Source organism: Arvicanthis niloticus, chromosome 5 (genome assembly GCF_011762505.2).
Source record: "Arvicanthis niloticus isolate mArvNil1 chromosome 5, mArvNil1.pat.X, whole genome shotgun sequence".
NCBI classification, from domain to species: Eukaryota; Metazoa; Chordata; class Mammalia; order Rodentia; family Muridae; genus Arvicanthis; species Arvicanthis niloticus.
Genome location: NC_047662.1, coordinates 91,076,897 through 91,091,391, shown reverse-complemented (window position 1 = coordinate 91,091,391; position 14,495 = coordinate 91,076,897). Strand labels below are relative to the sequence as shown.

At 41.7% G+C, this 14,495-nt stretch overlaps 1 protein-coding gene and 1 long non-coding RNA gene across 7 annotated transcripts in view; one reads left to right on the top strand and one right to left on the bottom strand.

Moving 5' to 3' along the window:
• Window positions 1-1,153, top strand: part of Fktn (fukutin) — a 52,109-nt gene extending 50,956 nt beyond the window's left edge. For all 4 annotated transcript variants that reach the window (XM_034503467.2, XM_076934953.1, XM_034503468.2 and 1 more), the window contains exon 10: window positions 90-1,153. In XM_034503467.2, coding sequence (XP_034359358.1) covers window positions 90-303 — 214 coding nt within the window. In that variant the 3' untranslated portion in view covers window positions 304-1,153. The remainder of the gene's footprint in view (window positions 1-89) is intronic.
• Window positions 1,154-12,186: 11,033 nt separating this feature from the next.
• Window positions 12,187-14,495, bottom strand: part of LOC117708903 (uncharacterized) — a 7,383-nt gene continuing 5,074 nt past the window's right edge. Inside the window, exons 2-3 of one of the 3 annotated variants that reach the window (XR_013110669.1) lie at window positions 14,209-14,307; window positions 12,187-13,299 (exon numbers count right to left, since the gene is read on the bottom strand). This is a non-coding gene — a long non-coding RNA (uncharacterized LOC117708903). The remainder of the gene's footprint in view (window positions 13,300-14,208; window positions 14,308-14,495) is intronic. The other 2 variants (XR_013110670.1, XR_004606859.2) reach the window with 2 other exon arrangements.

Below are 14,495 nucleotides of genomic sequence, written 5' to 3'. Positions count from 1 at the left end.
AAGATGAAAGGGTGCTAGGCAGGTTTGAAGATACACAACAGCTGAGTTACTTGGCCTAATGTGCCTTGCTTGCCTATGTTTTGCTGCAGGTATCTGTTTCCCAAGTTTACACTGTGCTGGACTGAGTTTGTAGACATAAAAGTCCACGTTCCCTGTGAAACAGTTGACTACATTGAAGCCAACTATGGTAAGACCTGGAAGATTCCTGTCAAGACATGGGACTGGAAGAGCTCACCCCCAAATGTACAGCCCAATGGGATCTGGCCCATTTCTGAGTGGGATGAGGTTATCCAGTTGTACTGAGAACACTGAGCTCAGGTGGGACATTTCCCAGAAGAAAGAAGGCGGGTAACTGTTTAAAACACTACTGGTTTTTTGCCTGATGTGAGAGCCAAAGAAGAAAAATGACAAGCTGGAAGACAGACAAGGTTTTCTGACTCATGGGCCTTCTAATTAGTTCTGCCATTCAGCATTTACTGAGGAGTTCACACCAGGTGAAATACTAGGATCTGGTAAACAGGCAGAGATGTGTGAGCAAATGCCAGCCTCTCTCTTGTCCTGTTGATAAGCACTACAGTTTTGTTTTGAGGGAAACTTACTCACCCTCTGAAGAGCTGGTGTACAATATGATGTATTCCATAATGATTTTACAATGTTAATTAAAATTTATACCAGAAAGTGAGCTCATCAGATGAGGCTTACAAAGGATTAGTTAAGAATAATTCATTCCTGTCTGTCCTCGAGATTTAAGCTGCTGCGTTGGTGCTGCTTTTAAGGTTGTGGAATATGAGTGAATATTCCAGTGATTAGACTTTGTCTCACAGAGACAAAGAGAGATGGTGGTGAACTCATTTTACAAGCAGTGCGATACACAGTTGGCTTCAAGCACAGGCCGTTGAGTAAGGAAAGATGAGAACCCATGTCAGCTCTTGTCTAGACATACACTGTTTTCATATTTGAAGTGAACAGTGGATGGATGCTTAGATGATGCTGGAATCTCGGGCATCATAGGAATATTTTCACTGCCCTGCAGTAGTACTCGCTGATAAATCATTCAGTCATGCTATCTGAAAGTTGTAACATCTCAAAGCTTACGTTCCTTATTTCATTTTCAGTCACTCTTAGATTTAAAAGTGGAAGTTATTCATGAATATTTTTATATTTTATGAATGTATAACTTTTCTGCCCTTAATTTTAATATTGACACTAAATACTAATAGACATACTTCTAAATTTTTCAAAGACACCCTTTATTTATTTATCAACCATAGCTCCATATATTTAATTTATGGCCTACACACTAATTTATTTAGCATAAAGATATGATTGTTCTTCTATTCCAATATTACTTCAAGTTTCCAAAATGGAGGGTTAATGTGAACCTGGAAACTATTTCTTTTTCCAGATCACAATCTTTAAAGCCTGTGTCCATCTCTAGATTTTCATTCTGCTGAGTGTCAGAGGGCAAGGACTTCCTACTGCCAAGTACTGCACATGTGGGACCCCTTGACTTACACATGTAGGTTGGGGTGGCTGCACTTAAGCCATTCACTCTCAGTGAGAGATGCAGGGAGTCTGACACTGAATGCCTGTCTTCCTTGCCTGGGACAGGGGGGTCTCTACTCCCTGCTGCTTAGGGATGTGCTTCATGGCAGCCTTGCAGATTTCCCTTTGAAAGTCTAATTACCAAAATGGAAACCAGAATATCTGAGAGAATGGGCTGGCAGAAAGAAAAAAGAAAAAGAAAAACTGAGAGGAAGTAACTTGAAGCCACCTGCTTCCAAATTTTAACTTCACCATGAAAACTGTCTTTGTTGGGTGACAACCAACAGTCTGTGAGGATGCAGCCTCCATGTAGGAATACTGTTGCCATAAGCAGCTAATCAGATTGTTATAATTATTAGCAAACTTGGATCCTAATGACAGATCATAAATCAGTTCTTTCCTAGAAAATAAGTCCAGAGAATATGTACCCAAGTTTTAGATTGCCAACCCTATGTATTTTTATGCATCAAAACAAAACAGATAATGGTGTTCTTGAGGACAAACCCACCCTATCTGGAGAGGATCATTTGCTTGAACTCAATATCTAGAAGTAAGTATGTTTACATCATGTTCCTTGAAAGCTCCCACCTTCTGCCAGGAGATCTTACCCACCCTTGTTCAAGTTACTTTTCTCATATCTATCATTGGAGTGCAAGGTCTGCGAGTATTCAGAATACAAACTCTCTTGGTCCTGCGCATAGAGGTTCTGTGGTCTTCCCTCCATTGAGGATGGGTAAACTTGTCTTCCCTCTGGTTTGGCTTTAGGTTTTAGGTTCTGCCCTACCTTGGAGAAAATTTCCCAGAATTTGTAGGTGAGGTTTGCCTCTGAAAATGACTCCGCGATTCAGTCATACTGAAGCCAGTGCTGCTTAACCTTTGAATTCTGCTGAGTGTCCTGAGACCTTGGGTCAGGTGTGCCCACCACCTGACCCTTTTCAGCTGACACTTTTCTTCCCTCCCTGAATATGCTGTTATTCTCCTAATATGACTACTTTCTGGTCCATTAGCCTGGTTTGCTTGAAGATACCTTTTATATTAACGTGTTGGTAGTTATGTTGCCAAGGGTATTTCCAGAGAGACCCTGAGAAGCAGATGCTCTCTCAGTTTACAACAGTCAGCTACTTTCCTAAGCATGGTGAATTTGCCCTGCTCTTGACGACAGTTATTGACATTGGCCACTGAGATTAAATAATAGTAACTAAAGCTGGGCATCCCTAAGAGTAGCTGAGATCAGTTACTGAGATCAGTGTGGCCTCCATGACACTTCAGTGCTTGATGAGTTCTCCAGGCCCTCAGGGCCATGTGCTTCAGGATGTTCCTGCCATTCCCCACAGAAGGCCTGAGGTGACAATGCTGAGGAGGGATAGTTCTTCTTGTCCAGAATTCTCAGGCTACCTTCTTACCTTTATTGGAGGGTGGGGGGTGGGAAGTGGGGGGGTGGGGGTGGGGGGTGGGAGGGAATCAAAGGAGGGCAAGCCTTATCTACAAAAAATAGACCAGTTTATGGCTGAAGACATCACCTGTGGTTTCTGACTCTTGAAATGTTTAAAAGATTAAATGAGATGAGGGTGCTTTCATTCAGGCCCAGGGTTAAGTAAGTACTCATAAGATGTGCCATTTCCTAGTTCAAGGTTCCTTTGTAACTTTGAAGGTTGCACGACAGAGTTACTTAGAAATAAAATTGGGACTTGGGTGCTAGTGAGATGGCTTAGCAGGTAAAAGCACTTGTCACCAACTCTGATATGAGTTTGATCCCTGGGACCCAAATAGTGGAAGGAGAGAACCTCAAATTGCCTGTCACCCAATCCGCAGGCTCCAGTGTGCTCAGAGCTCCTCTCTAGCATGAGAGGACACCACACACACACACACTAAATAGATACAATGAAAAGTTCTTACTGTATCTAAGCATTACAGGTCAAATTATGTGATTTGTGAGTTCAGAGCCATTGCCATATTACCTCTACCTGAAACAGAGCTGGGTCTCATTTAGTTGACCAAGTTGCTGTCTTCTAATATTATCCCATTATACTGGTTCCTTTTAAGCCCAGTCATATTTCTCTTCAATTTTGTGCCTAGTCTAATGTGGACTTGATTTTCGATATTCTAGCTTTGGGCAGCAAATATCACTATATATAATGATCTGCAGAACCAAAGATTTTGGAATGCTTAAGTTAACTGCCTACTCTGTATAGAATTAGTGGTAGTCTAATTGCCCAGTGTGAATGAGGTCTGGATTCAGTGCAAAGAACCAGAAGTCTGAGACAGAAGGCTTACCACATGCTTAAGGCCATCTTGGGCTACAGTGTAAGACCCTGTATTGAGGGAGGTCAGAGGGAAGAGAAAGAGAGACAGAGACTGAGAGAATGAGAATATATTCCTGTCAATCATCTGTCCACAGATTTTTTTTTATCTAAGCTAGGCAAAAGTCAACAGGATACATAATGCTGTTTTAAGTAGTTAATTGTAGGTAAACAGATCAGTTTGATGTCGATGCCTTTTGTATAGGACAAATAAGCAAGTATAAAGTTTCTGAGAAATTTGTTTCTGAACCCTCAGAACACCTAGGCTAAAATTTGCTCCTATAATTCCTGGACCTAACCTAATAGAGATTCTCTGAAGGCCCATTTAGTCATCTAGTCTTCTGTCTACTTATGAGTAGCTTTCACAGAAGGGCAATATATAGGAAAGTGTTTGTCATATAAAGTATTCTGTCATGCACTTTAAAAATTATAAGCTTGTACAACCTTGACAGTTTATTCTAAGCATGAAAACTGGTTCATGAGTTTGTTAAATGTAGATCTGCCAACATATGACATATGACTATGACACATATGTGAATTTTCTAGACAAAGTTGTTTTAAACATGAGATTTCAGTATATGCTTACCAGTTTAATATTTGGTTTTGTCTTCAGGTATAGTTTATGGTACTACTGAAAATAGTTTTAATATTATTACTCTGATCTGAATTTGTAATATACAGTCTACTTTGGGATACTTAATAAAATTTTTTAATCTTTTGTGCTTTTGTGTTTGTTTTGAAAGTTTAACTAGAAATAAAAGGCAGTAGCATTGAAAACTGGTAAAACAGTAATCATGCTACAAATACATATTTCTAAAATTCAAGTCTGGAAACCCTAGAGATCTGCACATATACATTGAGGTCCAAAACTCCTCAGTGACAAAGTCTGCTATATGACACCTCTAATCATGCAGAGTTTGGCTTATCAGCTCAGAGTAGCCAGGGAAAACACCCACTGTAGAGAACCATGACATACTTTAGGATCAAAGATCTCCAGAAAGGTCTTTTATACTAGTTGAGCAAAAACCCAAATACTGTAAAATATATATACCCCTGGGGGATGGAGTGAAAGTCCTAGTTTATGCAAATCCAACAGTCTATAAGGAATTATGTACATCTAAAAATGTCAAGAAGAGGGGTGGTGAGATGGCTCAACAGTTAAGAACACTAGCTGTTCTTCCAGAGATCCTGAGTCCAATTCCCAGCAACCACATGACCATCTTTATTTTTATTTTATTTTTTTATTTATTTATTTATTTATTTATTTATTTATTTATTTATTTGGTTTTTCGAGACAGGGTTTCTCTGTATAGCCCTGGCTGTCCTGGAACTCACTCTGTAGACCAGGCTGGCCTCGAACTCAGAAATCCGCCTGTCTCTGCCTCCCAAGTGCTGGGATTAAAGGCGTGGGCCACCACGCCCAGCATGACCATCTTTAAAGAGATCAGATGGCCTCTCCTGGCATGTAGGTGTACATGCAGACAAATGACTCCTACATTAAAAAGAATAATGAATGGTTTTATATAAATGGAGAGACTGTGTCAAGCATTAGGGAACTCAAAGATGTGAAATTTGCCAAAATTGGTATATAGATTTGGTGTGCAACTCCTATGATAATCTCAGCCATGTTTTTCTAAAATTCTTGTGACAGATTTATCTAGAGTAGCTCAACAATCTTGACAAAAAAGGTTTAACCAGGAAAAAAGAAGAAAGAAAAAAAAAGAAAGACCGTGCAGGAGAGATGGCTCCATCATTAAGAGCACTGGCTGTTCTTGCAGAGGTCTGAGTTCAGTTCTTGGTATGCACATGGTAGCTCAACACAACTATCCTTAACTCTAGTTCCAGGGGATCTCACACCCTCTTCTGTTTCTGTGGGCACCAGGCATACACATGGTGCACATATACATATGCAAGCAAAAGAAACACACATTTTTTAAAAAGCAGACAGATGTGGAACTAGATGTGAGTCTGTTTTACAGTGAAGTTGCTCTGTTAAGATGACATCTTAAACCGTTCTCATTTGAAATCCACTGGTTACAATTTCTGCCAATTCTTATTACTATTGGCCTGAAAATAATTTTTTTATCTTTTTTTTTATTGGATATTTTATTTACATTTCAGATGCCATACCCTTTCCTCGTTTCCCCTCCCTAGAAAACTATCCCATGCCCCCTTCTCCTTTTTGCTTTTATACAATTTTTTTAATATTAATCAAAGGCTTTATAAGTTTGGTAATGCTCTAATAACAAGATGTCCATACAATCAGAACTGTAACCCAATACCCAACCTAGATATATCAACTATCTTTGACTGGTGGAGACACGTGAACATCTGCCTCCATGTTCTCTCTCTCTCTCTCTCTCTCTCTCTCTCTCTTTCTCTCATATCACCCAGGTCTTCTTCTCCTTACTCCTCCTCTTCCCCTCCATACTCCCCCCACCTTAGCTCCTCCTACATATCACCCTTCCCGTTAAAATTTTTCTCTCAAAATACAATTAGAGCATAACTATACCAATTTGTGTCAGTAAGGTACAAGATAGACCTAATACCCAGTCCATCATTTTGTTGACTAACCAGAACCTACATCATCTCTCCTAACTAAAAGACTTAGTTCTGAACCTGACTTTTTTTCTTGGCTTTAGAATGAATGTCAGCTGAAAACCATCCTCTCAAATCTTTTCTCTCAAAGTAAATAGCAAGGATTGGCTATGAGACTATAAATTTTCAACCCCGTCAGAAATCCAGAATGACTGAGTTAACTGAAATTATGGGAAGCACAAAGCATAGCTTCTAAAACTTAGCCAATTTATAGAGACTGCTGAACACCTGGACAGTCCCTATACTACAAAACGTTGGAGCATCCGATCTTCAGCCTTCTGGCCCAGGATCATCTGACAGACCTAGTGATGCAGAATTATTAAGGGCTGATTACTCTATCTTGGCAGATATAATCAGTCGACTGTTCCGCAAGTGTGTCCTTTTCTGGACAGTAATTTGTCTGTAGATGAAAAGAGGCAATTCTTGCCTAGTAGCTGTCTCACCACAACTGGAGTAACTCCAAAGATGCTCAATTTCTTCTTAGAATCCAAGACAGGAAGCTGTCAGGAGCAGACAAGTCTCTAATCAAAATGAACATTAATACAGAAATGTTTGTAACGTCAATTCTGTGGACTTCTGATGTTTTAAAAACCAACTATCCATGTAAGGTAATCTGGACTGTTGTCTGTTAACTCCTCTCATCTATTTCTAAATAAAATATAGAAAACACCCTAACAATAAACTCAAAGCCATGAATTTGCTATAGGCCCTTAACTCACAGGCTAACCATCTCAAATCAGTTAAAAAAGTTAAAGAAGGACTGGGTCTAAGCCTTGTATTTCTAAATGTGTTACATAGGCACAATGCCTATGAGAGTACCAATATTAATCTCACTTTTATATCAATAAGAAGCTCATACCAATGAAAACCTTAAATTTGAAATCAAAGTGAATTTTGTACCATTTAAGAAATTATAACTTCATCTTAATAACAATTATACATATTTCTACCAATAGGTTATGGCTATGCAATAAATCCTCGCTAATCCTCCCTGTTCCACCAAAACCATTACTTTTCCCTAGAAAGACAGCCCAATATTAACCACCTCAGTCCCCAAGCCCAGGGAATAGGGGCGCCGACTTCAAGCTGATTATGGGTGTTGAGATATTAGAAGAGGGGCGGGGCAGGGGGAAGAGTAAATTAATAATCCTCTGACGCTGTGTCTTCACTGCATCCAGCTGGAATTCCAGGACATCAGAGGTTTGAGCAGGTCTGTTCAGCTTGCTTGATGGGTAGATACACCAAGGCTGTGTATTCTGCAATATACAATTCTCAAAACAAATTTTAGTATCAAGATAATTTTTTGTTTGAATTCTGGGATCTAGTCTTCTGGCAGCCTGTCTCTGTCATGTCTAATCCATGTAATTCTGGGAATTGCTATGAGGGTGTGCTCCTACCATCCTCCCATTTCCACCTCCCTGCTCTCAAATTCCCCAACACTAGGGAATCCAAACTTTCAGGCACCAAGGCCCTCCATTTCCACTGATTCCTGGCAAGGCCACCTTCAACTACAGGTGGAGCCATGAGTCCCTCCCTTTGTGTTCTCAGGCTGGAGATTTTAGAATGGCTACTCCAGCTTTTGCTTGAAAAATTGTTTTCCAGCCTTTTGCTCTAAGGTAGAGTCTGTCGTTGTCACTGAGATGTGTTTCCTGTATGCAGCAAAATGCTGGGTCCTGTTTATGTATCTAGTCCATTAGCCTATGTCTTTTAATTGGGGAATTGAGTCCATTGATATTAAGAGATATTAAGGAACAGTGATTGTTGTCTCCTGTTATTTTTGTTATTAGAGGTGAAGTTATCTTTGTGTGGCTATCTTCTTTTGGATTTGTTGGAAGAGGGTTACTTCCTTGCTCTTTCTAGGGTATAATTTCCCTTCTTGTATTAGAGCTTTCCTGCCATTATCCTTTGTAGTGCTGGGTTTGTGGAAAGATATTATGTAAATTTGGTTTTGTCATGGAATATCTTGGTTTCTCCATCTATGGTAATTGAGAGTTTTGCTGAGTGTAGTAGCCTGGGCTGGCATTTGTGTTCTCTTAGGGTCTGTATGACATCTGTCCAGCATCTTCTAGCTTTTATAGTATCTGGTGAGAAGTCTGGTATAATTCTGATAGGTCTGCCTTTATATGTTACTTGGCCTTTTTCCCTCACTGCATTTAATATTCTTTCTTTGTTTTGTGTACTTGGTGTTTTGATTATTATGTGACGGGAGGTATTTCTTTTCTGGTTTAGTCTATTTGGTGTTCTATAGGCTTCTTATATGTTTATGGGAATCTCGTTCTTTAGATTAGGGAAGTTTTCTTCTATAATTTTGTTGAAGATATTTATTGGCCCTTTAAGTTGGGAATCTTTACTTTCTTCTCTACCTACTATCCTTAGGTTTGGTCTTCTCATTGTGTCCTGGATTTCCTGGATATTTTGTGTTAAGAAATTTTTGCATTTTGAGTTTTCTTTGACAGTTGTGTCTATATTTTCTGTGGTATCTTCTGCACCTGAGATTCTCTCTTCTATCTCTTGTATTCTGTTGGTGATGCTTGTGTCTATGACTCCTGATTTCTTTTCTAGGTTTTCTATCTATCTCCAGGGTAGTCTCCCTTTTTAATTTCTTTATTGTTTTTACTTCCATTTTTATATACTGGATGGTTTTGATCAATTCCTTCACCTGTTTGGTTGTGTTTTCTTTTAATTTTTTAAGGGATTTTTGTGTTTTCTCTTTAAGGGGGGCTTCTACCTGTTTACCCGTGTTCTCCTCAAATTCTTTGATAGTGTTATTTATGTCCTTTTAAAAGTCCTCTATCATCATCATTAGAAGTGACTTTAAATCTGAATCTTACTTTCTTGGTGATATAGGGAATTCAGGACTTTTTGGGAGAACTAGGTTCTAATGATACCAAGTAACCTGGGTTGCTGATGCTTATGTTCTTACACTTGCCTTTCGCCATCTGGATCTCCTGCTCTGTCCCTGACTGGAGCCTGTCTTTCCTATTATCTTGGTTGTATCAGAACTGTGTGGGGTGGGTATTACTACTGGGGTAAGAGCTGGGGCCCAAAATCTGCTCAGTGCTCAGGGGCAGACAGGAAGGAACCAGTGCTCTGGACCAGGAGTGACTTCCTGGGTCCTAGTGGGTCCCTGTTACTCCCTGTTTAGGGCGGGCATTGCTGTCTGCTTACCTAAGATACTGCCCGGATTAGAGCTCCTGGAGGCCTGCTTCCTCTGGGTTCTGTGAGATTGGGGGGTAGAGCTGCCACCCGGGATCTGCTCAGTGCTCAGGCCCAGACCGGAAGGAGGAAAATAATTTTTTAAATAATAACTTGAATCCAACGTTTTTTTCAAAATGTTTATATGTACTTGGTATAAAAACTTTGTGGTAGCAACATCTAGTGCCTGAGTCCTCTACAAGAAGACTGCTGCAAGTTTTCACAAGGTGATGAATACACACTTTTCTAGAAGTGAAGGGTCAAGTAACTCCAGGTCTTAGAGATAGCATCAAAGGTGACCATGGTAGTTTCCCAGTATGTCAGTGCAGCCCCAGCTTATGTGTAGCAGTCATCAGTGCTGGCCAGCAGCAGCAGATTGAATATAAGAATGGGCATGATGTGCTTCTCAGGGCAGGGATGAGGCACACCAGCAGAGCCAAAGCAACCTGTCACCTCACATAGTATAGTGTGGACTCTTTTATTCTTATTCCACCAGTAGACATAGCCTCTTCTCTGGGACACAGGTGCCAGCAGCTACAACCTTGGGACTCATGACGCTCAGGCCAACATAACTACTACAGTCCCCAGTGGCTTGCAAGGCTGCCTAGCCCAAGTCTGCTTCAACCCTGGCCTGATCTTCAAACACTTATCAAGGGACTCTCTGAGGGAAAAGGTCAGTAATCTCATGTTTCTGTATGGGCAGGGGAACAAGAAGATCTTCAGGAACTTGATCTTCATGGCCTTGACCAGGGGGCATAAGTTGGTGACTTCTTGTTTTGGGTTCTGACTCCAGGGCCCTACAGCATTGACCCCAGTCTTGACTACTATGGCCCTTCCTCCCTCAGGACTATGTACCCCAGCAGCCTTCCTCTTATGGTTCTGACTTATGGTGGATCCTAAAACTAGTCTCCTAGACTGCATCAGGGCCTGGGAGAAGACCCCTGTCCGGGCACTTTGTAGGCTTTCAGAGCCTGAGCTGCACTGTGACTTGTACAGAGAAGGTAGGACCAGCTGAGGTGCTGGTGGGACATAGAAGGGTCAGGTAAAGTAGGCTAGCAATAGGAGAGGAATAGCGCCTCCATTATATAATTGTTAGGGGCACCCTTAAAATTCAGATATTTAAGTCTCAACTTTCAGTATTTACAATATTATGGGATGTAGAAACAAAACAGCCAACTAAAGTAAAATAGAGGACGTATGTGTAAATTCTAATCCTGTGGTGACTGTGTCATTGTAAGAGAGAATGGAACAAGAGTGCCTCATAAAGAGAGTACCATGTGTGGTCAGGAAGAGGCGTCCATCTACTGCCTGGAAGAGAAACCCACAGAAGGAATTTGCCAACACCTCAATTTGGATTTCTTGCTCCATAACTAAGGAGAAGTCTACTGTTTAAGTCCCACAGTTAGTGTGGAACGTTATCAAGGCCCTCACAGTCTAATGTTGTAGTCGAGACTGCAGTGTTGGCAAAGAATGGACACTGATGATCAAAGTAAAGCAATGCACCCCACATGAATATGCTATAGATGTTTTATGGAAAAAGGATAACTTCTTCAGCAGATGGAAACCCAGCAACAATAAGTCTAGCTGCTAAACGGTTATTCTGATAAATGTAATTTAAGACAACTACTCTGTGTGTGTGTGTGTGTGTGTCTGTCTGTCTGTCTGTCTGTCTGTGTGTCTGTGTCTGTCTGTCTGTGTGTACACTAATGCTAAGGAGCATGTATGAGGTCTTGGATCCAATCTCCAGCAATGACAGAAAATAAAAATAAAAAAAACAAAACCTTTAAAAGGTTATTATCTGTTCTAGAGAGATGGCTCAGTGGTTAAGAGCACTGACTGCTCTTCCAGAGGTCCTGAGTTCAATTGCCAGCAACCACATGGTGGCTCCCAACCATCTGTAATGGGATCCAAGGCCCTCTTCTGGTATGTCTGGAGACAGCTACAGTGTATCCACATATATGAAATAAATAAATCTTTGAGGAAAAGAAGGGTTATTATCCATCCCGTGTAACGATGACAGAAAACCAAACTAAGGCCTGAAGCACTGGCTCAGTGGATGAAGCGCTGTGCTTTAAGGATTAGAACTTGAGTTTGGATCCAAGTAGCTGCATAAAGGCTAGCACTGGGAGTCAGGAGCAGAGACAGGTGGATTTGGTGGGCTACACAGCCTAGTCAGTCAGCTCTGGTTTCAGTGAGAGATGTTACCTTTAAAAATAAGATGGAGGCTGGTGGTGCAGTGGCTAAGGTAGCCGCCTGCAGAGGGTAAGTCCGTGCCCTTTGCTCTCTCTCTCCTGGTTCGAATCCTGCTTTCCCTCTGCCCGAGTTTCATGGGGAAAAAAAAATAATAATAAGATGGAGGGCAATAGAAGAAGACACCCAAAATCAGTTTCTGGTCCCTGTGCATGCTGCTTGTGCTAGTGTCTCCCCTCCCCCAACACACACACACACACACACACGTTAAAAAAAAAAAAAAAAAAAAAAAAACAGCAACCTAAAAGCCTGCCTCCCAAAAATGGAGACAAGATTATTTCTTTTTTTAAATTTTTTATTGGTTATTTTATTTATTTACAGACTATTTCTTTAAATTTTATCCTGAAGAGTGACACATACTATCCTTGTAAAATGTGTCTCAGGAAAAACAACATATATAGTATAGATTCCGAAAGAGAAACACAGGGGGCTGGAGAGATCTTCAGGGGCTAAGAGCACTTGTTGCTCTTGCAGAGGACTCAGCCTCAGTTTCCCCGCACCCACAAACATCTGTTACTGCAATCCTAGTCAAGTTCCAAGTGATGCTTTGCCAGGTAAGTACTGAACCCAAGATGGCTCAGACAAGGTCACTCCTAGGAACAGCCTACCAGTCACAAACAGGGGTGCAACATCAACGTTACTCATGGCCAGAGTGAGCAGGGAGGCTTGCGTGGTGGTCTCGTTCAAAAGCACAGATGAAGAATGACAGGACAAGGCAAGGTCTTGCAAAGGCTTTTGAAAACTACTTTAGAAGTCAGTTGAATAGAGGTAGGAAAGCTGCTGGTAGGGTTTTCTGGGCTGTGGGAAGGACATGAAGGCAGTTTTTGAAACATAAGAGTCGAGTTGATGAGGAAGCCCTGTATTCCATACTGGGCCTGTGCTTCACCACGTGAAGAAGAGACCGGAGCCATGTCTGCACCTGCTGCAAACTAGAGACCAGGTAGGAATGTACTTCACATTGGCTTAGTAAAGATTTTAAATTCTGGGTCTCAATCCTCACTCTCACCTCCTGGAACCCCAGGCTTATAAGAGTAACACATTCCTGTAGTTGTCCTGGGGATGAGGGTGGCTGAGAATAGCCACTGACCTTACTTCCTCTGCTCTATTTCTCCCTCTACACAAAAGTGTGGGCCCTAATAAATCAGGTGGAATAAGTTCATAACATTTCATTCGTGCCCATTTCCACTGAGCCAGAGAGTCCGCTGCCTCAGCCAGAGAGAGTCCAAATACTTATTACAAGTGAATGGAGCTGGGCCGGCCTTGAATCCCTGCAAAAGCATAGGAGCAGTGGGTGGAAGCCGAACCAGCTCAGGGCAGACTGCTGCCCTTATGGTGAGAGTCTTCAAAATGGGTCTAAAATAGCAACTGGTAACATTTGTTTCAGATCATTTGCAAAGATGTCAAATCCTCACTGGTTAAAAAGACAGAAGTGCAGAAGTCAGCCTTGATAGCTGTTATGAAAGGCAGAGGTGAGAACCCTGGTGGGGAAGCAAGCTTTTCTTTGTTGATCTATTTTCTTTGTAGGTCTTCCTTGATCGGATTTAAAGTGACATCTCCTAGTTTTTCTAAGAAGCTTCCTGGAAACCTCTGCTGGATTTGAGGGATAAGGAGGTGCTGTTCTTATGTCCTGGTGTGTGTGTTTGCTTTGGGATTTGTTGGAGCCCAGGGCTCTGAGCAGCTTGAGCCTGGCAGAGTCCCCCACCTGCCTAAAATACAGCCCAGAGGGAACAGGGGCCCCTCTCAGCCCAACCCAGCACCTCCACTCTTTGCTTCTGGAACTGTGGCCTTTATTTTAAGTCTGGTCCCCTGGGGACGGAGTAGGGAATGAGGACAGCTGATAAGCCTGGCACTATTGACTTTATGGTGGATATTCATTGTATTTACTTTCTACAAGTAAGCTGCCCTCTTATCTGCTGCCCACACAGCATCTAAATCCTGCCCAGGGAGCCAGTAGATGAGTCATGGTCTTATACAAAGACCAGAGAATAAATAGGGGAAAACAGTCCCACCCACCCCTTTCTTCCCCAGTACCTGATCCTGCCCGCCCCACCTCTTTTCCCTTCCTTTTCTCCACTGCTCTTGGGTTTATTGCTAAAAAAAAAAAAAAAAAAAAAAAAAAAAGCATTGACTACTCCAAGCCTCCAGAGTTAAGGCCAAGCCAGCCTTGTTTTGAATGGTTGGCAAGCAGCTGGGCACACCCAGGGCTGTGTGATCCTCTAATTGGTAACTATGGGAGAAAAAAATGCCCACTCAGTTAAGGCAGTTATGTGCCCACTTTATTCTTCAATGGTCAACATTTGCTCTGGACAAAAATACTCACCTGGCCTCCACACCAGATGTCTTAGAAGAGAGGACATATATATATGAGTGGGCGTGGCTGTGGATGTGGAAAGGCAGGTGTCACCAAGGAAACTGGGTCCTGGAGAGTGAAAATTATTGATGAAGGCCAGATGCTCTAGAGAAGACTGGCATTGCTCTCCTCTGGCCCTGAGCTCTGGCTCTTCCATATACTGCTTCAATTCAGTGCTGCTCCAGCCAGGTGACTCAAAGGGGAGGAAGGGGCAGAATATGGGGCTGAACAGGTGAAAAGTCAATTCAGAATGCCCA